This window comes from Dipodomys spectabilis, unplaced genomic scaffold, assembly GCF_019054845.1.
Source record: "Dipodomys spectabilis isolate Male_0828 unplaced genomic scaffold, ASM1905484v1 ptg000288l, whole genome shotgun sequence".
Classification (NCBI taxonomy): Eukaryota; Metazoa; Chordata; class Mammalia; order Rodentia; family Heteromyidae; genus Dipodomys; species Dipodomys spectabilis.
Window position 1 is genome coordinate 5,940,339 of NW_024870965.1, and position 26,318 is coordinate 5,966,656.

Below are 26,318 nucleotides of genomic sequence, written 5' to 3' on the forward strand. Positions count from 1 at the left end.
GTGTGCCAGTACTAGAGCTTGAACTCAGAGTCAGTGCTGTCCTTTAGCTTTTTCTGCTCAAGACTGGAGCTCTTATCACTTGAGCCACAGATCCACTTCTAGTTTGTGCTGGTTAATTGGAGCTTAGGGTCTCATAGACTTTTCTACCTACGCTGGCTTTGAACCATAATCATCAGATCTCAGCCTCCTGAGTAGCCAGGATTACAGGTGTGAGCCGCCAGCGAGGTTGCTTTGCTCACCCTCAGATGTCACCCACTTAGCTATCAAAATCTTTAGCTCCTTCCTTTGTCATCGACTGAGCACACAAGAAATGCTGTGTTCATGGTAGAGCCTCAGAAACTCACTGCATCTTGTTTGCTGATTATCTACATACCAGCATTTTGTTTTAAGCAGAATAATGTCTAAGCACTGTTTAGTAACCTACAAGTGGAAGATATAATCCTGAGGTGATATGACAAAAGCATATACAGATAGCCAGGAAGTGAGGGGGAAAAAACCTCACTTTCTAAAAGGCATACAACTGGACTTACAATTAGAATCGTTCCTTTCAGGGCTGGTGAATGGATGTAAATCACACCTGTAGACACTGGGCTCTTGGGATGTGAAATGAAGACATCAGTTTGAAGGGGAGGCTCTGGGCCTTGGTGGTACGTGCTTGCAGCCTGGTAGGGAAGCCTGCTAGCACGCACTTGTTCCCGCTGCTGTGGCTGCCGAGGAGAGCGGTCAGTGCACTGGTAAAAAACAAATAGTAATTCCCCGATGTCTGCCTTTGTTCTTGTCTCTTACACTTAGCCTCTAATTATGTAAAAGTAATGGAATATGAAGAGAATAGTTAGAGTTACAGGCCTCAAGCTGTTAGCTAAAAAGTATCTTTCCTCATTTTTTTCTTAACAGAAATGTTATGGAGAATTTAACCCAGGTAAATTGCGTTTTCAGTTTTGTATATCCTTTATTTTTAAAAAAAATCACTATTGGGGCTGGGAAGGTAGCTCAGTGGTAGAGCACTTGCCTTGCATGCCTGAGGCCCTGGGTTCGATTCCTCAGCACCACATAAGCAACAAGAAAAAAGCTGAAGTGGTGCTGTGGCTCAAGTGGTAGAGTACTAGCCTTGAGCTCTAGAGCTGAGGGACAGCGCCCAGGCCCAGAGTTCAGGCCCCACGACGGGACTCAAAAACAAAAAACAAAAAAAAATCACTACTGTATTTTTCTCTTGTGTTTTTCACGTTTTCTAGATGAATATTTTCCCAAAGTAAATTTTGCCATAAAACCTATTTGTGTGTATGTATGTGTGTGTGGTGGTGATCCTGGGACTTGAACTCAGGGCCCAGGTGCTGGCCCTGAGCTTTTTTGCTCAAGGCTAGCACTATACCACTTTGAGCCACAATTCCACTTGGATCTTTTTTGTTTAATTGGAGATGAGAGTCTCTTGGACTTTCCTGCCAAGGCTGGCTTCAAACCATGATCCTCAGATCTCTGTCTCCTGAGTAGCTAGGATTACAGGCATGAGCCACCTCAGCTTCATAAAATCTTCTTAGAACTGTAGGTCTCCACAGACCTTTTCAGGGAACCCATGCGTTCTACCGCAAGCATACCTGAGGATGAGTTGTGGGTTTTTTCCCATGAAAACAAAGCACACAAACAACAGAGCAGAGATGGTGATCTGGCTGTCTTCCTTTGCTACAGATATGAAGGAAATTTAAGAAATATATATTTATATATATTAACAGCCACTTTTCTTACCTCACTAGGTCTTTAGATTGTTTCAGTCTTAAAAAAAAACATATGAAGGCCAGGCGCTGATGATTCACGTCTGAAATCCTAGCTACTCAGGAGGCTGAGATCTGAGCATGGGGTTCAAAACCAGCCCAGGCAGAAAAGTCCGCAGGAAACCAGAAGTGGCACTGTAAATCAAGTGGTACAGCTCTTGCCTTGAGCTGAAGAGCTCAGGAACAGTGCCCAGGCCCAGAGTTCAAGCCCCACGACTGACCAAAAAAAAAGAGAAAAACCAAAAAAAAAACATCTGATTATTTGTGATGTTTTTAAATGGAACAAATGGAGCAAAATCATAAAAAAATGAAACCATTCTGTGGTTATATGGCCATAAAGGAAAAGTGTGATATGTCGAATGTGAAGATGCACACATGTATTTTCTTGCAGATTGTTAGAATCTGGGTGTATGATCCTGAAAACGCAAACGAGGAAGAGATAATGTGGAAAACAACCATCCCATCATCAGTAAGTGGAAGCAGCTTTGCTGGTCAGATAAGATACTTGCTTTCTTCTAGAAGGGCTGTGAGTAATTTATAAGCATATGATAGGATTTAAGTGTCCAGAGCTACCTTAAAACATTGTTGTTACCCAGCTCTTTAGCCATTACAGAAAATTTGAATTTGTGCTTCTTTACTAAAATTAGAAACTTTTCTGGTGTACTCTTTTTTTTTTTTTTTTTTTTTTTTTGGTCGTGGGACTTGAACTCTGGGCCTAGGCGCTGTTCCTCAGCTCTTCAGCTCAAGGCAAGCGCTCTACCACTTGAGCCACAGCGCTACTTCCAGTTTTCTGAGTGGTTTATTGGAGATAAGAGTTTAATGGACTTTCCAGCCCAGGCTGGCTTTGAACCACAATCCTCAGATCTCAGCCTCCTGAGTACTTAGGATTACAGGCATGAACCACTGGCACCCAGCTTTTGGAGTATTCTTACTGAGCATTTTTCTTATTTTCTATAAGCTTCATGATAGGTAAAGAAACTAACCATTTTCTGTGAGCTTCATAATAGGTGAAGAAACTAGCCATGAACATGCTTACATTGAAACCCTCCCTCAAAAATCTTTAGGATTTCCTGAATTGTCAACACAATGAAAATAGAAGTCCTTTCTTTTTTTTTTTTGTTTTTGGGTCCGGTCATGGGCCTGAACTCTGGGCCTGGGCGCTGTCCGTCAGCTCTTCAGCTCAAGGCTAGCGCTCTACCACTTGAGCCACAGCGCCACTTCCGGCTTTTTTCTTTTAGCTTATGTGATGCTGAGGAATCGAACCAAGGGCCTCATGCATGCAAGGCAAGCACTCTACCACTGAGCCACCTTCCCAGCCCCGAAGTCCTTTCTTTAATTTGTTATAAATTTACCTCTTCAAGCTTTAAGTTCTGTCTCCTGTTACAAATGAAATGTACTAAAGCCAGGCATGGTGGCTTACTACTAGCTGCTGGGAAATGGATAGCATGGGACTAAAGTCTGAGGCTAGCCCTGGCATAAGAGTTCATGAGACTCCATTTCAACAAATGGCTGGAGACAGTGGTATACTCCCATCCCATCGCAGCACGAGGAGGCACAAAACTGGAAGCTGCAGTCCAGGCCAGCCCTGGCCTCAAAAACAACTAACAGCCAGGCATGGTGGCTCATGCCACCGGTAATCTTAGCTACTCAGGAGGCTGAGATCTAAGGATCAAGGTCCAAAGCCAGCCCTGGCAGGAAAGCTTGTAAGACTCTTATCTCCAATTAAGCTCCTCCCCCCCCCAAAAAAAAGACAGAAATAGAGCTGTGACTCAACTGGTAGGACATTAGCCTTGCACAAAAATGCTCAGGGAGAGTGCCCAGGCCCTGAGTTCAAGCCCAAGGACCAGCACAAAAAACAGGATGATGGACAGAGTGGTTCAAGTGACAGAGTGCCTGCCACATAAGAACAGGACCCTGAGAAAAAAAGAAAAGAGAAAGTAGGATAAGTAAGCAAGCCAACCATTCCTGTCGGAACTGTTTGTGTAAGAAAAGAAAAAGAGCAGAGTGGTGAACTCAGCAGTCCAACAGGTTTTATTCAGAAGGAAAGTCTGGGAAGGGCTAGTTGGCCTCAGCCGGGCTGAACAGGAAAGGGTCCCTCCCTCCTAAACATTACGTGAAAAAGGTGAAGTCAGGCAGGCGGCGGGGAGCAGGATGAGCTGGAGGCAAGGTGGTTATGACTGAGGCGTTCCAAGGGTTCAACAGCATCCGTGACATTCAGAAGCATTAGCACCAGATGTGGCCTTGGTCTCAGGCTCTCTTCAAGAATGCAGGGTCTAGATGGATTCACAGGAGAATTCTATAAGACCTTTAAAGAAGAACTAATACTCCTCAAGCTCTTCAGAGAAACAGAGAAGGAGGGAGCTATCCCAAATTCATTCTACGAAGCCAATATCACACTCATCCCCAAACTAGGCAAAGACCCAACCAAAATGAAGAATTACAGGCCAATTTCCTTGATGAACACAGATGCAAAGATCCTTAACAAGATTCTAGCTAACAGAATCCTGAAATACATAAAAAAAAAATCATACACTATGACCAGGTAGGCTTCATCCCAGAGATGCAGGGATGGTTTAACATATGTAAGTCAATAAATGTAATCCAACACATCAACAGAGCCAAGGTCAAGAATCACATGATTATCACCACAGATGCAGAAAAGGCCTTTGATAAAATTCAACATTCATTCATGCTGAAAGCTCTGGAGAAAATAGGAATAGAAGGAACATTTCTTAAAACAATAAAAGCCATTTATGACAGACCAATAGCCAATATTATACTTAATGAGGAAAAGCTACAACCAGTTCTCCTAAAATCAGGAACAAGGCAAGGATGCCCACTGTCTCCACTCCTCTTCAATATAGTCCTGGAACCCTTATCCAGGGCAATAAGGCAAGAAAAAGACATTAAAGGGATCCACATAGGCAAAGAAGAAGTTAAACCATCCCTTTTTGCAGATGACATGATACTATACCTTCACGATCCCAAAAATTCCATCCCCAAACTCTTAGAAATCATAAATCACTTCGGCAAAGTAGCAGGATGAAAAATCAACCCACAAAAATCAGTTGCCTTCCTGTACACTGACAATGTACAAGAAGAGAGGGAAATAAAGTGAGCAACCCCATTCACAATAACCTCCCAAAAAATAAAATAGGAATTAACCTAACCAAAGATGTAAAAGAACTATTTAATGAAAACTATAAAAAGTTAAAGAAATTGTAGAAGACACTAGGAAATGGAAAGACCTCCCATGCTCTTGGATAGGCAGACTTAATATAATGGAAATGTTAATACTGCCAAAATTAATATACAAATTCAATGCAATTCCTATTAAAATCCCAATGACACACATCACTGAAATACAGAAAACAGTCTAAAAATTCATATGAAACAACAAAAGACCTAGAATAGCCAAAACAATTCTAGGGAATAAAGACAACATGGGAAGGATATCCATGCCGAACTTCAAACTCTACTATAGAGCCATAATAACAAAGACAGCATGGTACTGGCACAAAAACAGACCCAAAGACCAATGGAACAGAATAGAAGATCCAGAAATAAATCCACAGGCCTACAGTCAGCTGATATTTGACAAAGGAGCCAAAGACATACAATGGAAGAAACACAGCCTCTTCAACCACTGGGCGGCCACATGCAGAAACTAAAAGTGGACCCCAGCCTATCACCATGCACCAACATCATCTCAAAATGGATTAAAGACCTTAACATTAAACCTGAATCTCTGAAACTACTGCAGGACAGAGGGAGAGACACTTGAACTAATGGGCACAGGAAGGAACTTCCTGAACAGAGTCCCAGGGTCACAACAAATTGGAGAGAGACTCGACAAATGGGACTACCTTAAAATAAAAAGCTTCTGCACAGCTAAATCTATCTCAACCAAGCTAGAAAGACAACCAACTAATTGGGAAAAAATATTTACCAGCAATATATCAGACAAGGGGTTAACTTCCAGTATATTCAGGGAACTCAAGCAACTAATCCCTCCCAAACCTAACAAACCAATTACTAAATGGGCAAGGGAACTAAAGAGGGACTTCTCAGATGAAGAAATAAAAATGGCAAAGAAACACATGAGGAAATGTTTACTATCCCTGGTGGTGAAGGAAATGCAAATTAAGACAACCCTGAGATACCACCTTACCCCAGTCAGAATGTCCCACATCCACAAGTCAGCCAACGACAAATGCTGGAGGGGATGTGGAGAAAGAGGAACCCTATTACACTGCTGGTGGGAATGTCCACTTATACAACCACTTTGGAAAGCAGTCTGGAGGGTCCTCAGAAAGTTAAAGATTGACCTCCCTTACGACCCAGTCATACCACTTCTAGGCATCTACCCTGAACAACAGGAACCAATATACAAGGACACATGCACCTCCATGTTTATTGCAGCACTGTTCACAATAGCTAGGATATGGAAACAACCCAGATGCCCCACCACAGATGAATGGATCCAAAAATTGTGGTATCTATACACAATGGAATATTATACAGCCATTAGAAATGACAAAATAGGGACTGGGAAGGTGGCTCAGTGGTAGAGCGCTTGCCTTGCATGCATGAGGCCCTGGGTTCGATTCCTCAGCACCACATAAGCAAAAAGAAAAAAGCCGGAAGTGGCGCTGTGGCTCAAGTGGTAGAGCGCTAGCCTTGAGCTAAAGAGCTGAGGGACAGTGGCCAGGCCCAGAGTTCAGGCCTCACGACTGGACCAAAAACAAAAACAAACAAAAAAAAAGAAATGACAAAATAATGGCATTTGCAGGGAAATGGATGGAGCTAGAAGAAACCATGTTGAGCGAGGTAAGCCAAGAGCAAAGAGACAAACGGTACATGGTCTCCCTGATAAGTGGATGTTAAATTCAAAATGTTAGGTGATACAACAAAATTAACAGGACTTAAGAAACAAAGAACTTCCACTCATCTGGTCGAACCACTACTAAATAACCATGCTGCTGATCACATGTATGGTGTATTGTGTACACCGTTATATGTTATAGACCGTGATAGATTTTGCTCCAGGAAAGTTAGAATGAGCTTGTGACTTTAAATGAGCATCATTATTCCACAATACTGTGAAATTTGGGAAATTATGTAATCACTTAATCACAATAAAAAAAAAACAAAAAAAACACCAGAAAACTAGAAGTGGCATTATGGTTCAAGCGGGAGAGCATGAACCTTGAGCTGAATTGTTCAGGGACAGCTCCTGGGCCTAGAGCCCCACGACTGACAAAAAAAAAAAAAAGAGATCTTTCATGCGATTGTTTCTAACATATTTATAAGATTATGTCTTTGTTGCTTTGTATGTCCCTCCCCCAAGGTACAACCCCTGCTTTCACTATATATGATGTTGGTATATGTGGAGGGGAAGGGAAAAAACAAATCGTTAAAACAGGGATGCAGGAGGACCTATTGCAACAATGAGATGTACAAGTCGTTATGTCGAAAAACGAACTTTACAACTTTGGTGGGGGTGAGGGGGAGGATATGAAGGGATGGGAAGGGGAAACAAAGCAGGAGGCTACAATGCTTGATAAGAAATGTGCTCATTATCCTACCCATGTAATTGGAACCCCTCTGTACAGCATTTTCACAATAAAAATAAATAAAAAGAATGCAGGGTCTGTCTGTTTAGGGCCAGGGGAGGAGAGGTGACTGAGCAGGGTCACAGCAAGGACACTTCTAAGCTATGGCTGGCAGGGGAAGGTGAGTGCTTTCAGTTTAAGTCATTTTCCATGAGTTTATCTTTTCTAAATAATTTTAATTGAGATTAATTACATAAACTTCATAGGATTGGAGGATAGTGATACTTAGTTAAAGTCACACACTTATGGCTGATTTTAGAAATTCATGGCATTAACTCAGATTAAAAGAGTTATAGCCAAGTACCAATGGCTCACACCTAAAATCCTAACTACTCAGGAAGCTAAGATTAGAGGGTATGCTTCAAAGCCAACCCTAGCAGGAAAGTCTGTAAGACTCTTATCGCCAATAAACTACAAAAAATAAAAAAAAAATAAAAACAGAAGTGGCACTGTGGTTCAAGAGGTAGAGTGTAGCCTTGTGCAAAAGAAGCTCAGGGACAGGGCCCAGGCCCTGAGTTCGTGTACCAGGACTGGCACAAAGAAAAAAACCAAGAATTGAGGGTTATAGGTCCTCAATGAGACCCTGATCATTCACGGTGTTTGCAGCAGGGTGGGTGCTGAGCTATGCTTTGATGGCCACTTTGCAGGCTTGGGATAGAAGCCAGGGCTCTGCTCACATGGGACAAGGGCAGCTCCGGGCTGCATCTCCGGCAATTCCTGCTGTTCTCCCGCGGAGGAAGCCAGATGGCTCAAAGAACTGGAGCTGCCTCCTGACAGTGTAGCGCACTCCCAAACACAAACGGTGTGTTAGCTAAAACAAATCCAATACATTGTGGTATTTTTTCAGAAAATAAAAGCCAATTTTGTGTTTTTTAACAGAATTCCCTGGTATTAACCAAGGTGCTGTCTACCTTGGGACAGAAGCCTATAATACATACACTTTTGAAGAGAAGAACATACTCCCCTGATGACAGCATGAATGAGGGGTATGTATTCTGTGTGTTGGGGAGGGAGGGGGAGAGTGGGGGGTGCACATGTATGCACACCCATGTGCACATGCCAGTCCTAGGGCTTGAACTCAGAGCCTGGTTGTTGTCCCTGAGCTTTTGTGCTTAAAGCTAGCAGTCTACCATTTGAGCCACAGCTCCACTTCCAGCTTTTTTTTGGTAGTTACTTTGGGATAAGAGATTCATGGACTTTTCTACTCCAGGCTGGTTTTGAACCACGGTCCCCAAATCCAACCTGAGTAGCTAAGATTAGAGGCATGAGCCACAGGTCCTTTTTTTCTTCTTCTTATTTCAAATATTTTTAGAAATCAAGGACCTTAAGAATTTTTTTCAAACCCTACTAGGATTTTATGGAATATCACTTACATGTCATTTCCAAGAGATTTGTTTTCTTAAAACAATTATGAGAATGACTCCCTGTTTCTCCAGCCCATGGCACTTCTAATCTCCTGTCCGTGGCTCTGCCCTTTTTGGAGATTTCAGCTAGCATCGCGTCTTCTGGTCCTGTGCGCATCGCGTTAGAGTTGCCACATGGGTGCCTCACTCTTGTTCTGTCTGGGGTGTGGCTGTATCGCATTTGGCATAGCCATGCTGCCATCAGTCACAACCCCTCTGGGGCTATGGTGAACAGCACTGTGTAAAGCTCTGGCTCTGGGTCTCCAGCCGCTGTGTGTTCCTTCCTCTTGGGGATGTGCCCAGGACTGAGCTTGCCAGCTATCCTCATGTGTTAATGCCTTGAGCTGCCATGCTGTTCCGCACCGCCACACACCATGTTACATTCCTATGGGTAGTATGCCAGGGGTCCCATGTCTCCTCCACACTCTCTCCAACACTTGTTATAATTTCATTTTTAAATGATCTAACTACCAGAGAGGGTGTGAAGCACTCTATTCCAGGTTCTTCTGTATTTTTCTCATCACTAATGACGCTCAGCATATTTTCATATGTTTATTTTCTACTTAAATATCTTCTTTTCAGATATTTTCGCATTTTGTCTTTTTTTTTTGGGAGGGGGGGCTCTGGTTGTGGGGCCTGAACTCTGGGCCTGGGCACGTCCCTCAGCTCTTCAGCTCAAGGCGAGTGCTCTACCACTTGAGCCACAGTGCCACTTCTGCTTTTTTTTTTTTTTTTTTTGCTTATGTGATGCTGAGGAATCTAACCCAGGGCCTCATGCATGCGCTCTACCACTGAGCCACCTTCTCAGCCCCCATTTTGTCTTTATTTTTGAGTGTGTGTGTGTGTGCATGCACACACATGCGTGCATTTCATTTCAGGACACCAGTCCTGGGCCTTAGGGCTTGGGCACTGTCCCTGAGCTTTTTTCACTCAAGGCTGGAACTCTACACTTGAGCCACAGCTCCACTTTTTGGTGTTTAATAGGAAATAAAAGTCTCATGGGTTGTCCTGCCTGGACTGGCTTTGAACCACAATCCTCAGATCTCAGCTTCCTGAGTAGCTAGGATGACAGACATGAGCCACTGGTGCCTAGTATAATTTCTTTTATTTATTAATCCTAATCACTTTGGTAGATTCTTTAGGATTTTTTTTTTTTTTTTTTTTTTGCCGGTCATGGGGCCTGAACTCTGGGTCTGGGCGCTGTCCCTCAGCTCTTCAGCTCAAGGCTAGCGCTCTACCACTGGAGCCACAGCGCCACTTCCGGCTTTTTCTGTTTATGTGGTGCTGAGGAATCGAACCCAAGGCCTCATGCTTGCAAGGCATGCGCTCTACCACTGAGCTACCTTCCCAGCCCCTCTTCAGGATTTTCTATGTACAAGATCATGTTACTTGTAAATATAATTTTGCTTCTTCCTTTCCAATCTGGAGGTTATTTATTTCTCAGTACCTTTTCATGATAAAATAAATAAAAAATTAGGTATACAGAGACATCACCTCAACACAATGAAGAGCGTGTTTAACAAACCTACAGCCAACTCACCACAACACAATGAAGAGCCTGTGTAACAAACCTACAGCCAACTCATGCTCACTGGGAATTGAAGGTTTTTCTTCAAGGATGTCCACTCTCAACACCTCTTCTCAACAGTACTAGAAACCCAAGCCAGAGAAATAACAGGCATCCTCAAAGGGAAAAGACATGAACTTGTCTCTGTTTGCTGATGACAAGATCTCACACTCAGAAAAACAAAACCAACCAACCAAATCCTTAAGCTCTACCAAAAAGTACTAGAACTCATGAACAAATTCAGTAAAGTTTCACATACAAAACCAACATTGGAAAATATACAATGCTTTCGTATTATCTAAAAATGACAATGAACTGTAGTCCATTACCCAATAAGAATAATGTACCGTAGAAGGGCTCATTGGCCCATCTGCCACAAGGCCCCTTCCCTGTCCGGCCGCAGAGGATCAGCTCCTGGCTGTCATAGCTCACTTCTCAGGGATCCTGATCAGCTTGTGCTTCTCCAGTATACCACTCAGATAAACCCGCATTTTCTCAGTGGTTTGCTGCTCACTGTATCTAGTATGCAAGAAGTAGTAGCACCTCTCTTGCTATTGGCAAGGCATTGGAGTGTGAGTGACAACTCGGGCCATCAACCTCAGCGAAATTCCCAGGGGCCCAGTTGTGGAGTGAGCTGAATGAAAGGTGTGATTGTTCCATCTGGCCCCTTCCAGAAGCATGATGCCCAGTGAACCTCTGTGATTTTGGAGGCACCCTTTGGGTGTCTTACTCCAGACCTTTTACTGATTGCCCCAAAGAACTGCTAGTTTTGAAGGGGCCCAGGACAAGCAAAGGCTCTGCAGGGATCCCTGGCCCCTGTGCTGGCTGCTCTACTCCACACGCCGTACAACCCCACAGATCTGTCAGTGGCGGACTGGGGTGCTGCTTAGAGCCCTCAGCAGGCCCTGAGTTACAGCACAGGCCTGAAGGTACGGATGGTGAAGGACTTCTGAGGGAACCAGAAAACTGGTGACAAATTTGGAGATCAGGTATCTGGGCAAACTCCATATGGACAAAAACATCGTTGGGTCATTCGTGTCTCCCGTGAATGCCCACCAAGGGCAGTGGAAAGGATGACCCACTCGGGGGCTGCCAGTCACTGCGGCTGTTGCACGATGGGCTTCTGAATGAAGTGGCCGAGGGCGCAGCGGCGGCGGTGGAGGTCAGGCACAGGCCCTGCCACAGGGACTCGCATTCACCAAGGGCATGCTGGCCAAGGCCCCTGCCCAGGGCCCCATCTGCCAGCAGCAGGAGCCAACGCAGAGCTCCGTTCATAGGGTGACCAGCCAGGACCTAGTGGCTAGGGGGTGATTAAACACTGGACCTTTCACGATGGAAAGGGAAGTGTTCGTGCCCTTCCTGATGTATGGAATGGCCTCCATGCCCAAAACGCTCTCTCCACAGTTAGAATCTGTAGACTTTCCCAGCACCTCTCCTCCACCCTGGAGGGCCACATGCCACTCATCTTGTTCTTACTTTACTTCCCTCCTGTGTCCCTCAGGACCTGGACAGTGCAGATACCCATGGCCAGCGACGATGTGCTGAAGGAGATCAAGGGGAACCAGGTGGCTTTCCAAGATTGCTTTATCGCGCACCTGCCTTTCCTGCTGACAGTGCCCATGCCCACCATACCTGAGGCTCCTGGCTCTCTCCCACTCATGTCACCTAGTGGGACACCGCTAATAACTGTCTGGAACGCGTGCGTCCCTTCGTTTGTGGTGGTGGTCACCAACATGGAGACCTTTCAAACCAATGATTCCTTCCACACTTGGACCAGAGTGAGAGTGCCTCCCAATGCGCTGAGTGATGCGGAACGGCGCAGTGTGACCGACGTCATCCTGCTGGACCAGGGGACAGTGTTTTTAATAAAGGGCTCGCTCTACCTGAGAACCTTGCAGGAATTTAAGAGGCTTCAGAGCAACAATGGCCTTCCTAAGGGTGGAATCCGGGGCATCGAAACCAGAAGATGGTGTGGGGGCATGTACGTGTATAAGGTTAGTGGAAGATTTCCGTATGTCTATGTCCGCTGTAAACTCTAGGGGTGTTCACCGTATAGTCTACTCACTGTCACCTCAGAGATGAACAGCATTCTGCACTGTCATTTAACCTGAAGCTCTGTCTTTCCCAACTCAACTTCTCAGAGGAAAGATGCATCCCCAATAACAAACAAATTGATTTTGTTTGTTATTATTCAGCTGCTTAGTCATATATGGGGGTGGGGGGTGGGGTACTGGGGCTTGAACTGAAGATCCCACACTCTCCTTCAGATTTTTCGCTCCAGACTGAGACTCTGCCCCTCAACCCATGGCTCCAGAGACAGCATCTGCTTGGCAGTACTCCTGGGTGGCTTGGAGCCATGTGGATATTGTTAGGGTTGAGCATACATTTACTATTCTGGTGTCTGTTTCCTATTAACCCCATTTATTCTCTGTTCCTTTGTTTCTCCTTTCTCACCTCATTCTGGATATATCTACTTTTTTTTGGGCGGGGGGGGGGTGTCCAGTCATGGGGCCTGAACTCTGGGCCTGGGCGCTGTCCCTCAGCTCTTCAGCTCAAGGCTAGCACTCTACCACTTGAGCCACAGCGCCACTTCCGGCTTTTTTTTCTTTTTTCTTTTGCTTATGTGGTGCTGAGGAATCAAACCCAGGGCCTCATCCATGCAAGGCAAGCGCTCTTCCACTGAGCCACCTTCCCAGCCCCAGTGCTTTCTTTTTTTATACACTGTGATTGTATTGATATGATTAAGGTGTTGTACGAGGGGTTGCTATTCCGTACGTCAGGTCATGAGTACATTTCTTTTTTTAGCAGTGTTCCCCTTCCTTCTCTTTTCCTCAGTTTCTCCCTCCCATCTCTACTACCCACAAGTTGCATAGTTCATTTCCACATAGTATATATTGATTTGCATTATTGCATTTATTCACTCTTCCTCCCTCCCTTTCTGTGACCCCCTTTATGCCCCCCCTAAAAGGCAAAAAAAATTAGAAGCAGAAACAAATATTACTAACAACAGCAACAACAACAAAGCCATGTTTCCATTTCCTGAAATTCATTTCAATAAATAATATTTTACATTTTCAGAGGAGTTAACAGCTTTGGGTTCCTGCCTGAAGGGTACCCCCTCTAATCTGTGTGTGAACGCCTAGAGTCCTGTGTAGTTTACCATGTCTGCTTGTGTTTTAGATCTAGCTTCCACATGTGAGAGAAATCATGCGCTGTTTGTCTCTCTGAGCTTGGCTTGCCGCACTTAACCTGATCTGTTGTAGGTCCGTCCATTTCTTTGCAAATGACGTATTCTTTTGTTATTCTTTTGAATGGATGAGTAGAATTCCACTGTATATGGGTACCACATTTTTTGGGATCCACTCATCTATATTGTAGGCCACCTGGACTGTTTCCATAACTTGACTATTGTGAAGAGTGCAGTGATGAACATGGATGGGCAGGTGTCTTCACCATATCCTGACTTGCAATGATCTGTAGATGCCCAAGAGTGGAATGGCTGGATCATAGGGAAGTTCTGTTTAGTTTTCTGAGGAATCTCCACACTGCTGCCCAGAGTGGTTGTATCAGTTTATATTCCCACCAGCAGTATAGTAGGGTTCTTTTTTCCCTATCAACCCACTAACATTTGTTGTTCGAATTCTTGATGTTGACCAATCTAACTGGGGTGAGATGAAATTGCAGGGTTTGATTTGCTTGGGCAGGGGTGATAAGCATTTCCGCGTGAGTCTGTTTGCCATTCTTACTTCTTCCTCTGAGAAGTCTCTAGCTCCTTTGTCCACTTGTTGATTGATTGATTATTTTTGTGATAAGTAATTGTTTTAGTTCCTTATTTGCATATTTTAAATCTTAGGCCTTTGTTGGATCTACTACTGATAAAGAGTATGCTTTCACTTCTCTTCAACCTAGAGAACTTCTCATATTTTCTTATATCAAATGCTCAGCCTAAGTTTGTTGGTGATGTGTGGAGGTGGTTTTGTGTTGTTTTTATTTACGGCAGGGTCTGCTCTTGAAGTCCTAGGCTCGGTAGATCCTTCTGCCTCAGCCTTCTGAGCTCTAGGAGGCCACAGCCTCGTGCTTCTGCGTGGGACTTGCATTTGTCTATATAAAAGTGTTTATCATCTCCACTTTAAAAGCTGTTTTCACTGAGTAAAGAACTATGGGATGTCCTATTATTGTTTTGGATTCTATTATTGTTTTGTTTCAAAAGCAGTTTATAAGCCAGGTAGATTCTATTATTGTTTTGTTTCAAAAGCATTTTATAAGCCAGGTGCCAGTGGCTCATGCCTATGAACTAGGTACTCAGGAGGCTGAGATCTGAGGATCACAGTTCAAAGCCAGCCAAAGCAAGAAAGTTCATGAGACTTAACTCTAATAAACTACTCAGAAAAAGCTGGAAGTGGCACTGTGGCTTAAGTGGCAGAGCACTAGCCTTGGGCACAAAGAGGCTCAGGGACAGTGCCCAGGCTGAATTCAAGCCCCAGGACCAAAAGAAAAAAAAAGCAATTTATAAAGATATCATTCCATTCTCTTATGGCGTCTAATGCATTTTGGCAAAGAGTTGGCCTTCATTTCTATAATTGGTCTGCAGTTCTACAGTTGCCACCATTGCTGTAAGATTTATTCTTATCTTCAGTTTGAACCTATTTTGTTCTGATTATCTCTAATTATCTGCTTGAGGGCCATTGGGGCTTCTTGGGTCTTGTCTGATAATAATTCCAGAAGGTTGTTGGCTATAACATCTTCAAATCTGTCTTATCCCCCATTTCCTGCTTTCTTCTTTTAGGATCTTGGAAGCATGTGGACAGGATGCTTGATACTGAGCCAGAGCTCGAGCTCTCGGAGGGGTCCTTCATTATTTTTTCACTCTGGCTTTCTTTCTTTGTATTTTGGTTTGTATAAGTGCTGTGAACTTGTCTCAAAGTTCATTGCTTCTTCTTTTTTGTTGTTGTTGGTCTTAGAGCTTGAACTCAGAGCCTGGGCACTGTTCTCTGTCTCTGTTTTTTTGCTGAAGACTAGCACACTACCACTTTTAATTCACAGTGCCACTTCTGGTTTTCTGGTGGTTAATTAGAAATAAGAGTCTCACGGACTTTTCTGCCCAGACTGGCTTCAAACCTTGATCCACAGATCTCAGCCTCCTGAGTAGCTAGGATTAGAGGCATGAGCAACTGGCACCCAGCAAGATTTTAAAAGGGAATTCAGATTTGTTATTCTGCTAATAGAAATAATATGTAGCAAGGCGCTGGTGGCTAACGCCTGTAATCCTAGCTACTCAGGAGGCTGAGATCTAAGGATCACAGTTCAAAGCCAGCCCAGGCAGGAAAGCCCATGACACTCTTATCTCCAATGAACCACCAGAAAATCGGGAGTGGTGCTGTGGCTCAAGTGGTAGAGCGATAGCCTTGAGCTGAAGAGCTGAGGGACAGCGCCCAGGCCCAGAGTTCAAGACCCATGACTGACAAAAAAGAAAAGGAAACAGAAACAGTATGTGAGAATAAAGTTGGCATAATAGTTTATTTTTTATGATTTTTATATGATGTGGTATTTTTTTTTTCCATTTTGATTCATTTATGTCAGTTATGGAGGGAAGGTCATTGTTACAGCTCCACACATTTACATTGCATGCCAGTCACTCATCCTTTATAATGTGATGTATTTTTATTTAATACACTTAGAAGTCTGAAGTACCATTCTCAAACATACTACTACAGAATCTACCACTAGTGCAATTTGATTTAATAATGTATTTTCTTGGCACTAGAGGGACCAGGGGCTTCATCGCCTGCTCACTCCAAACCACAGCCCCGCCCCTGCCTTTTCTTTATAAATGGAGTACGCTAGACATCAGACATTGTTAGATGTTTGTCTAAACCTCATTTTTCTGTATTTCCGTTTTTCTTACAGATAAAAAGAGGCCAAAGTGTCATATTGGCCTGGACAGAAAATGAAATTTACCTTCAATATTCTTCCTTCAAGTTTGTCAAATTAATAACCACGACGGAACTGAAACGTATTCTGGGTCTTCCATCAGATGACACCCTGACCGTCCTGAACCTGGAGTACACACTGCACCCCGAGGAGTTTGCCGTGCTAGTCCAGCACTGTGACTCCTGCACCACCACCAAAAAGGTTTACGTCATGATCTATAACGAGTACTCAACACACTGGGTCTGCCAGGACTTCGCCCTCGAGATCCCCATGGATTCTTCACTCATTCCACATTTCTTGTACTCAGCCACGCCAGATATGATACTGTGGGACAGACACAGAGTGTACTATTGTTACCAAAATTTCACTGTGACTGGAACTATACGCACAACTACCGGAGAGGAAAATCTGTCACTGTTATCCGGTGACAGCAATATTCATGACGTTTTTGTAGGTGAGATGCCAACATCCTTCCTGCTGAAAGTATTGTAGCTTTCATCGTAACTTCCCGGAGGGTGTGGTCATCTCAGAGGCTCCATTTGTGGGGCTTTTGATGGTTGGCGGCAAGCCAATGAATAGATCTGAAATTCAACTACTGTCAACTATGATCTCATAGAGCAGCCTGGTACATCCAAATTCTTCTTTCCAGCTTCCTACTGGTCAATGATGCTAAGGAAGCAATTTATATACATAGGCATTGCTGGGGCAGGGGGCCTGCTCTCTAAAGCCTGGAGAGGACCCTTCTTGTGGCTGCTAGAAATCCATGCCTCCCCTGGAAATCCCTGCCTCCTCTGGTCTTTCAGCTCAACCTTGTCATCATATGGCTTCTCCGTGTGAGTCTCTGTCTCCACATGGCCCGGTCAGACTGAGTGCAGGACCACTCCCAATCCAGGAAGAAAGACATTGTCTTAACAAAGTTCAAGGGGCTGGGAAGGTGGTAGAGCGCTTGCCTTGCATGCCTGAGGCCCTGGGTTCGATTCCTCAGCACCACATAAGCAAAAAGAAAAAAAAAGCCGGAAGTGGCGCTGTGGCACAAATGGTAGAGCGCTAGCCTTGAGCTGAAGAGCTGAGAGAAAGTGCTTAGGCCAGAGTTCAGGCCCCAGGACTGTACCCAAAAAAAAACAAACAAAAAACAAAGTTCAATAATCCTATTTCTAAAAGTGTCCCAACTCTAAAGTGGTCCTGGTGGTCAGAACTTCAATGCGTCTTTTAAAAACTATTCTTAAAAAGTGTTGTAGAGCCTGGCTCAGTGGCTCATGCCTGTAATCCTAGCCACTCAGGAGACTGAGATCTGAGGATCACAGCAACTCTGGGCAAGAAAGTCCCTCTGTGAGACTTTTTTTTTTTTTTTTTGGGGGGGGGGGTCCAGTCGTGGGGCCTGAACTCTGGGCCTGGGCGCTGTCCCTCAGCTCTTCAGCTCAAGGCTAGCGCTCTACCACTAGAGCCACAGCACCACTTCCAGCTTTTTGCTTATGTGGTGCTGAGGAATCGAACCCAGGGCCTCATGCATGCAAGGCAAGTGCTCTACCACTGAGCCACCTTCCCAGCCCTCCACCCCCCCCCCCCCTCGTGAGACTCTTATCTCCAGTTAATCACCCAAAAGCCAGAGTGGAACTGTGGCTAAAATACTAGAATACTAGCCTATCAGAAAAGCTCAGGGATGTTGCCCAGGCCCTGAGTTCAAGTCCCTGGATGGGCAAAACAAAACAAAAACCATCATAGATTTTAGATATATTTGTCTTCAAATCCACAAATAAGCCACTGAAGTCATGAGGTCTCTAGACCTCAGTTTCCTAATCTATACTATAAGGCTCCTGTTTCAATTAGATAAGGAATTGTGCCTAAAATGCTTAGAAAAAAAATGCTTGTCATTTGTCATTGTCATCAGAGAACCTCTTACCAGTTCTTACCTTAACAGATCAGATGCACACTCGTTTACTAATCAGGTCTTCCACAAGAAGCTGATCTGGGACTTTGTTCTATTTGCTGCTTCTAGTTCTCCATGTCTAGAAAAGCGTATAACCCGTGCACTTTGGAATAAGTGAATGAAAAAAAATATTCACTAAACATCAACTAAATCAGACACAGTTCTACCCTCTTAGGGTTCACAAAGTTTTTAGCAGAGGATGAACATGCAGGTCAGGATTATTTATTTCTGTGGCAGAGCCGGTATATGGCGCTATAGACAAACGTACAAAGGAATCCTTGCCCAAATTTGGGGGGCTGAGTAGGGACTGAGGAAAGATTCCTAGAAGAAATGGAGTCTAAACTGCGATCTGGGAAATAAACAGATTGTTGAATAGGAAGACAGTGATGGCCCAGAGGCACAGACAGTATGAGAGAGAGAGTCAGCAAACTAGACACACATTTCTCCTGGAAGAAAAGGGTTTCTTCAGCAAAAATAGTCAGGTGATGAAAAGCCAGACAAGTCTTAAATGTTCCCTCTCTCAAGGCCTTAGAGAAGCTGAGATGTGTTTTAAGCAAGAGGGAACCAGGATTATGTTAGTGTTTTTGTTTTTATCTTTTTGTGCCAGTCCTGGGCACTGTCCCTAACCTAAGACTAGCACCCTACCGCATGAGCCATAGCTCCACTTCCAGCTTTTTTTGGTGCTTAATTGGAGATGAGTCTCGGGCTTTCTTTTTGGCCTGGGCTAGCTTCAAAAACCCATCCTCATATCTCAGCCTCCTGAGTAGCTGGGATTACAGGCATGAGTCTCTGGTGCCTGGCTTTATGTCGTGTTTTTTAAAAGCCCATGGGCCACCATGATCAAGAGATTCATCAGGAGGACACGCTGGGGGACATTTCAGAGGACTTCTAATACCAGCTGTGAATGGTGCCCCACAGAAACCTGCAATGGGACGCTTCGGCTGCCCAGCTTGCCTGAACTCCAGAGCCCAAGGCGCCTTTTTCTCGCCGTTCTGTCCCATCAGCTCACTCCTTCCTACACTTTTCAGACAGCAAATGCAGATACGAGCGTGCTTTCAACGCAACTCAATACATCGAAAATGAGCACCACTTTAGCCATTGCATAATGTTCCGTTGTTGTTTAATGAAGCTAGAGATATGTTCCTTTGCTCTTACAAGTGATGTTCAGAGAACATGAAGATACATACACAAGAATTTCTGTACAAATAATAGGATTTCTGAATGAAAGGCAAGTTAAAAGTGGATGAGTCCTCCAATCACCCTCCTGCACAGTTTACGGCGAACCAAACTCCTCAGATAATACATGAAAGTGTCTGCATGTAATCTCTCTCTCTTACCATTATGTAAGAAAAAAAAGTGATTCTCGTTTGATTACACATCTTGTAATCAGGCCTTTAGTGTCATGTATCAGCTATACTTTTTTGCTTCTATTCATATATTTTAGACACTTTCATTTTGTTGGTCATGGGGCTTGAACTCTGGGCCTAGGCGCTGTCCCTCAGCTCTTCAGCTCAAGGCTAGCGCTCTACCAGTTGTGCCACAGCACCACTTCTGGCTTTTTCTGCTTATGTGGTGCTGAGGAATCAAACCCAGGGCCTCATGCATGCAAGGCAAGCGCTCTACCACTGAGTCACCTTCCCAGCCCCATTTTAGACACTTTTATACAGAGTTATCTATATACATACTATTTCTTTTTTTTTTTTTTGCCCATCCTAGGGCTTGAACTCAGGGCCTAGTCACTGTCCCTGAGCTTTTGTATTCAAGGCTAGCATTCTACCACTTGGGCTACAGCTCTACTTTGACATTTGGTGGTTAATTGGAGATAAGTCTCATGGACTTTCTTGCATGAAAGATCTTTTTCCATCCCTTCACTTGGAACTTGGGTTTATCTTTGACTGAGACAAGTTTCTTTGACACAACAAATGGTTGGATTTTGTGTTTTGATCCAATCTGCTGTTCTCCATCTTTTGGTTGGGGAGTTGAGCCGTTGATGTTTAATGTTATGATGGAGAAATATGTCATGTTTCCTGCCATTTGTTTGTTTTCCTGTAGTGTGCTTCTTTCCTCTTGTCGTGTTTACTAGTCTTTTAGTGATTTTTATTCAATACTGTCTTTTCTTGACTTCGGTTGTTTTGTAGTTCTGACTCATGAATTCCATTACTTTTTGTTTGTCATGAAAGCTTTTCATTTCATCATCAATTGTGAATATTAGCTTCACTAGTGGACTTTATCTTCCTGTTATTCTGAGGTTACAGAACTATCAGGATAGAATGCTGGCAAGGCCTCTACTCCTGGTTTATAGACAGCCACGTGTCCCAGAGGTCCCAGGGGGAAGGGAGAAGGCTTTGTTCCTCTCCTAACAAGGACACCATCAGATTTGCACTCCACCCTAGGTCCTATAATCTCAGGCTCTACAGGCCTTTTCTCACAGTGGGGTCAGGGCTTCCCACAGGAATTAGGCAGGGGAGGGTGTGGGGGGAGAACAAGCCCACCTCAACAATACTATTGTAGCCATGTCATGCTCAGAAGCTCTTCCTATGTAATTGAAAGAGATCCAGTGACCAGAAGAGAAATGTGTTTGGGAAAGTAGAAGAGTTCTCCAGTGCAGGTAGAGTTCAGAGTTCACACTAAAAGCATATAGTGATTGTGAAAGAAATGATTTGGATTAAAAGTATGCTCTGGGTACCAGTGACGCACGCCTGCCTGTCATCCTAGCTACTCAGGAGGCTGAGAGCTAAGAACTGAGATTCAATGCCAGGCCAGGCAGAAAAGTCTATGAGACTATTATCTCCAGTTACCCAGCAAAGAGCTGGAAGTGGGGCTGTGGCTCATGTGGTAGAGTGCCAGCCTTGAGAGGAATAACCAAGCAAGAGTGTAAGGCCCTGAGTTCAAGCCCCAATATTGAAACAAAAAAGAAAATGCTTCAGTAAAACAACATGATTCCTGGTTATTTAAAAATAATACTTTTCTCTTTTTTCCCAGATTATTTTGGAAATATTATAGTACAAATGGAAAACAATATAATGTTTTATTTCAAGATTAATATTAGAGATGCAATAAAAATGCATGTGTGGAGAAGCGAGAGGGTGAAGTCCGCGCTCTGCCTCAGCGCCTCCTCCCTGGTGTACCTGGTGAGCGTCTTGGACGATGGCACAGTAAAACCGCAGGAATACCCCTTAAATCTGGAGGTCCAGAGTGTGACTTTGAGAACAGATGACAAGTGCCCATACATGGCATTTCATAATAATATTTTTCAGCTTTTTTATTTTTTGGACAAAGGAGAAAGCCTCACCGTTTGGTCTCAAATAGTTTATCCAGAAAATGTTGGTGTATATATTGTTGTGGAATCATATGGCCCCAAAATATTAACAATGCAAAAAGTAACTAACTATGAAATCGCCCTGGGATACTGCACGAAGACTACAGTAAGTTCATATTTTAAACTCCATTTGATTTTTAATAAATATAAAAAGTATAATATTAATATTTTTGTTTCTTGGGGGGTTTTGTGTGTGTGTGTGTGTGTGCACGCGCGTGCACATGAGTATGTGTGCCCCCTGTGCCAGTCCTGAGGCTTGAACTCAAGGCCTGGATGCTATCCCGGAGCTTCTTTTGCTCAAGGCGAACACTCTACCACTGAGTCACAGCTCCACTCCCAGCTTTACTGGTTGTTTAGTGGAGCTAAGAGTCTTAGACACTTTCCTGCCTGGGCTGGCTTTGAGCCGTGATCCTCAGGTCTCAGCCTCCTGAGTAGCTAGGATTACAGGTGTGAGCACCTGCATGTAGATGCTATGACTCTCCATGCAGCCTCACCCCCACTTTCCTGCTTTACATACATTTAATTTTCTTTTTCAGACAATTACATTTTCTCAGGATGCAAATTATGAGTCAGTACAGGATTACTTCAATGTGCAGTAAGTGTGGCTTTTAACTTTGCAACCCTGGTTATTGATTTGTAGGTATTCTTTTACTAAAATGGCTTCATGTATATTTCCAAATAGCCTTACCCCCCCTGGCTTCTCCCTCTGCCCTCTAACGGCCTGAGTCCCTTCATGTGGCTTTGGCTGGGGATATTTGCTGAGAATTACGTTGCAGAAGAATACACATTAAATTGCCCACATGTTTTTGTTTCCTCCTAGCTTTTTTTCCCCCAAAAGGGTACAATGTGTGAATCAGGCTTTTGAATTTTTTCTCCTATTATTTTGAAGCCTTCACATTTTGTCTGAACACAAAATGATTCATGCACATTTGACAGGAAAGATAGGCGTCGATGGCTCACACCTGTCATCCTAGCTGCTCAGGAGGCTGAGATCTGAGTCCAAAGCCAGCCCATGCAGGAAGGTCCATGAGACTCATCTCTTAATTAAGCACGCGCGCACGCGCGCGCACACACACACACAGCCAAGTTAGAGCCGTGGCTCAAGTGGTAGAGTGCTAGCCTTGTAAAGCGCTCAGATAGCACCTAGGTTCAGAGTTCAAGCCCCAGGATTGGCGCGCGTGCGTGCACACACACACACGCATCCTGTGTGACCTCCTTTTGGACTGCAGGCGGCTGACATCACGCATGGTTAGGAGACCGAGGGGTCGGGCTGAGCACGCAGCGGCTCCGTCCAGGAGGGGGCAGCGCAGGACGCCGCACGCTGAGGCCACGGCCCGGGAGGGGAGCGAGGCGGGCCGGCGGCCCCTCGGGGCGCTCTGTGACCTGTGCGTTGCTTTTCCTAGAGAGAAGAACTCGGGACTGGTGCTCATCCAGCTCCGACCGAGTGAATACTCAAAGACATGCCCCATCGCCCAAAAGGTGAGTGTCCGGTGGGGGCCGTCGGCGCCGCGGCCGGCCGGCACTGCGCTGACGTTGGCGGCTTGCTCCTGAGAGCCGGCCGGCTGCCCTGGGTGTGCGCGAGTGCCCGGCACACAGCGCTCCCGTCTCTGCGTGCGCGTGCGCGTGCGCGGGGAAGGCTCGACCCCAGAGCCACCCGAGCCACGCCTCCACTTTCCTGCCTGGGCTGGCTTCCCACAGGCGGAGGCCTCACCTCCTCACGGCGGCTGCGCGGGCGCGCGGGGCGGGGCGGCGCGGGGCGGGGCTGGCGCGGGGCGGGGCGGGGCGGCGCGGGGCGGCGCGGGGCGGGGCGGAGCGGCGCTGGCGCGGGGCGGGGCGGGGCGGCGCGGGGCGGGGCTGGCGCGGCGCTGGCGCGGGGCGGGGCGGAGCGGCGCTGGCGCGGGGCGGGGCGGAGCGGCGCTGGCGCGGCGCGGGGCGGGGCGGAGCGGCGCTGGCGCGGGGCGGGGCGGGGCGGGGCGGCGCTGGGCGGCGCGGGGCCGGGCCTCCCCTCCACAGCCCGGCCGGCCCGCGCCCCCTGCTGTCGCCGTCCTCGGTGGGTGACTCGCCCGGCCCAGGCGTGACCTGAGTTCACATCCGGGCTCTGCGGCTCCGCAGCCTGGCCGGGCGTCCCCTCCGCAGGGCCCGTCCCAGGGCGTGGCCCCACGTGACCGGCCCTGGGCGGGCGCCGGCCGAACCCCCGCGGAGAAGCAGGCCCCGGCCTGGGGAGCCGGTCCCGCGCCCGCCCGACCGCGCAGACCCGGTCACAGCTGCAGCTCGACCACGGCCCCGAGGCCACAGCCTGCCGGCTCGTGGCGGGCTTCGCGGACTGCCCGCGCTGTGCCCGGCTGGGCGGAGGAGAGGTGCCCCGCCGCCCCGGCCCCCCAGAGGGGGTGGCCACAGCGATCGGGGGCCCCCGGGCACCCTGGCATTCACGCGGACAGCGTGGTGGAGCTAACGGCCCGGGAGAGCAGACGGTGCCTTTGGAATGGGCCTTGAGGCCTGGGCTTGGGGACGCCGGGCCGGCCGGCCGGGGAAGCAGGCCTCCCCCGCGCCGGCCCGCGGGCAGAGCGCCCACCGGCAAGGTCAGCACAGCCCAGGAAGCCAGGAGAGGAGCTGGCGCCCGCGGCTCACACCGGAACCCTCCCTACTCCGGAGGCCGAGGCCTGAGGATCCCGGTCTAAAGCCAGCCCGGGCAGGGAGATCAGACCCTCATCTCCAGTCAACTACCAAACAGCCAGAAGTGGAGCTGTGGCTCAATGGCAGGGCGTGGGCCTTGAGCAGACAAACAGGGGCTCAAGGACAAACGTCCAAGCCCTGAGTTCAAGCCCAGCTCTGGCGCGCGCGAGCACACACCAAGTCCTGTCTCCTCAGTGGAAGCACCGCCATCTCTCCTAAGTTCTCAGCCCTATTCCTTTCAATGTCTGCTACCTTCCTAGGTTTTTATTTTATGTATATACCATACTGGTTTAAGTTCTGCATAATCTGAATGTTATTTTTAAGCATTCATAGTTAGGGTAGGGTTTTGGTACCACTCCGTTTTCTTAATGGAAGAGGATTAATGAAGTTAATCATCTTTCCATCTTAAATATAACCCAGTCCAGCTGCTAAATATAACCTATCATCTTAACATCTCTTTTAATTTAAACTTCATCTACGGTATTCACTTCACTCTGGGCTTCCTGGGGTGATCGCCTCTAATAGGAGAAGAGACGGGTTAAATGCAGTATGGTTAGCACAGCAGAGCCAGCAGCGTGCTGCTCATCTGCAGCCCCAGACATTTGGTAGCTGAGGCAGGATGATCGCTGAGCCTGTGACTTCAGGACCAGCCTGAGCACCACCACGAGGTGCTATCTCAAATACAGATAGATAGTCTGTGTGTATAAATGTACATATGTGTGTATAGATGTGCATGTGTGTGTGTATGGGAGTGAGGTTTTATTTGGTTCTCCCAGTGTCACCCGTTTTCCATACTGAAATGGCTTTCATGGACATTTCCCCCCGTGTGAAACAAGGCTCTGTGGCGCAGCATGTGTGCACAGGTCCATTGCTGGAAGCTACACTTGCCTTTTGCCACTGGAGCCCCAAATTTCAAGGCACCTGTGCTGTGCTAGCAGGGCGCCTTGCGGCCCTGGGGCGGACACTGGAGGCCCAGGCTCAGTGGGATAGTATTCACAGGGAGTTTATTGTTTTTTCAAAAAGCATAAATGCCCAGCGTGCTGGCTCATTTCTGTAATTTTATCTTTCCAAGGTTGTCACGTACATTTCTTGGTTGGATCCCTTTACCCCCGTTCTTTACCATGAATACAGGAATTATTTTACTGCAAGAAAACATTTTCTTTTAGACATCAGTAGTCCCAAATGTTTGTATCTAGTCACTACACAAACGCTGTCCATTGCCATCAACCAGGTGGCATGGGGCCCCTGCCCATGTTCCTGCCCTCAGCGGAGGAGGAAGAGCGATGAAGGCGCAACCCGAGATGCGCTCAGCACCCGGCAGCTGCGGCTGCGCAGAGCGCAATGCCCCAGAGACGCCAAGTAACTGCTCAGTGATTCCCAAGTCCCAAGTCTCCACAGACGGTCTTTTTTTTTTTTTTTTGTCGGTCATGGGGCTTGAACTCTGGACGTAGGCACTGTCCTTGCGCTCTTCAGCTCAAGGCAAGCGCTTTACCGCTTGAGCCACAGCGCCACTAAAAAAAAAAAATACTAATTTTATAATTCAAGAGGCTGAGGCAGGAGGCTGGGGAGTTTGAGGCTACCCTAGGCAACATAGTAAAAGCCTATCTCAAAAAGCTAAACCAGCACACACAAAAAGTCCCACAGCTGTGTGTAGATGTTATTACTTTTTTTTTTAATCTGCTGTGGGACTTGAACTCTGGGCCTGGGCACTGTCCCTCAGCTCTTCAGCTCAAGGCTAGAGCTCTACCTCTTGAGCAACAGTGCCACTTCTGGCTTTTTCTGCTTATGTGGGACTGAGTAATCAAACCCAAGGCCTCATGCATGCAAGGCAAGCACTCTACCACTGAGCCACCTTCCCAGCCCTGTTGTTACTTTTTAAGAAGCAGTTGTGGTGGTGCTGAGCTTCCCCCCCCTCCCCCCCCCCCCCCCCCCCCCCCCCCGCCCACAAGTGAACAAGCGGCAAGGCCTCCTCACCTGCTGTGGCAGGTGTTCCTCTGAACAGAGGAGAGCTCAGAGCAGGAGGCCCACACTCAGCACACGCACACGTGCTCAGGCAAACAACTGGTCTCTAAGAAAGAAAAACATCACGCTGGACGCCTGTGGCTCACGCCTGTCAT

The 26,318-nt window shown here is 46.4% G+C and overlaps 1 protein-coding gene across 1 annotated transcript in view; it reads left to right on the forward strand.

Annotated features, from left to right (window-relative positions):
- Positions 1 to 26,318, forward strand: part of Catspere (catsper channel auxiliary subunit epsilon) — a 133,897-nt gene that overhangs the window by 6,554 nt on the left and 101,025 nt on the right. The window contains exons 6-13 of the mRNA XM_042701289.1: positions 895 to 919; positions 2,158 to 2,235; positions 8,261 to 8,367; positions 11,853 to 12,345; positions 16,259 to 16,736; positions 21,192 to 21,634; positions 22,065 to 22,123; positions 22,932 to 23,007. Coding sequence (XP_042557223.1) covers positions 895 to 919; positions 2,158 to 2,235; positions 8,261 to 8,367; positions 11,853 to 12,345; positions 16,259 to 16,736; positions 21,192 to 21,634; positions 22,065 to 22,123; positions 22,932 to 23,007 — 1,759 coding nt within the window. The remainder of the gene's footprint in view (positions 1 to 894; positions 920 to 2,157; positions 2,236 to 8,260; positions 8,368 to 11,852; positions 12,346 to 16,258; positions 16,737 to 21,191; positions 21,635 to 22,064; positions 22,124 to 22,931; positions 23,008 to 26,318) is intronic.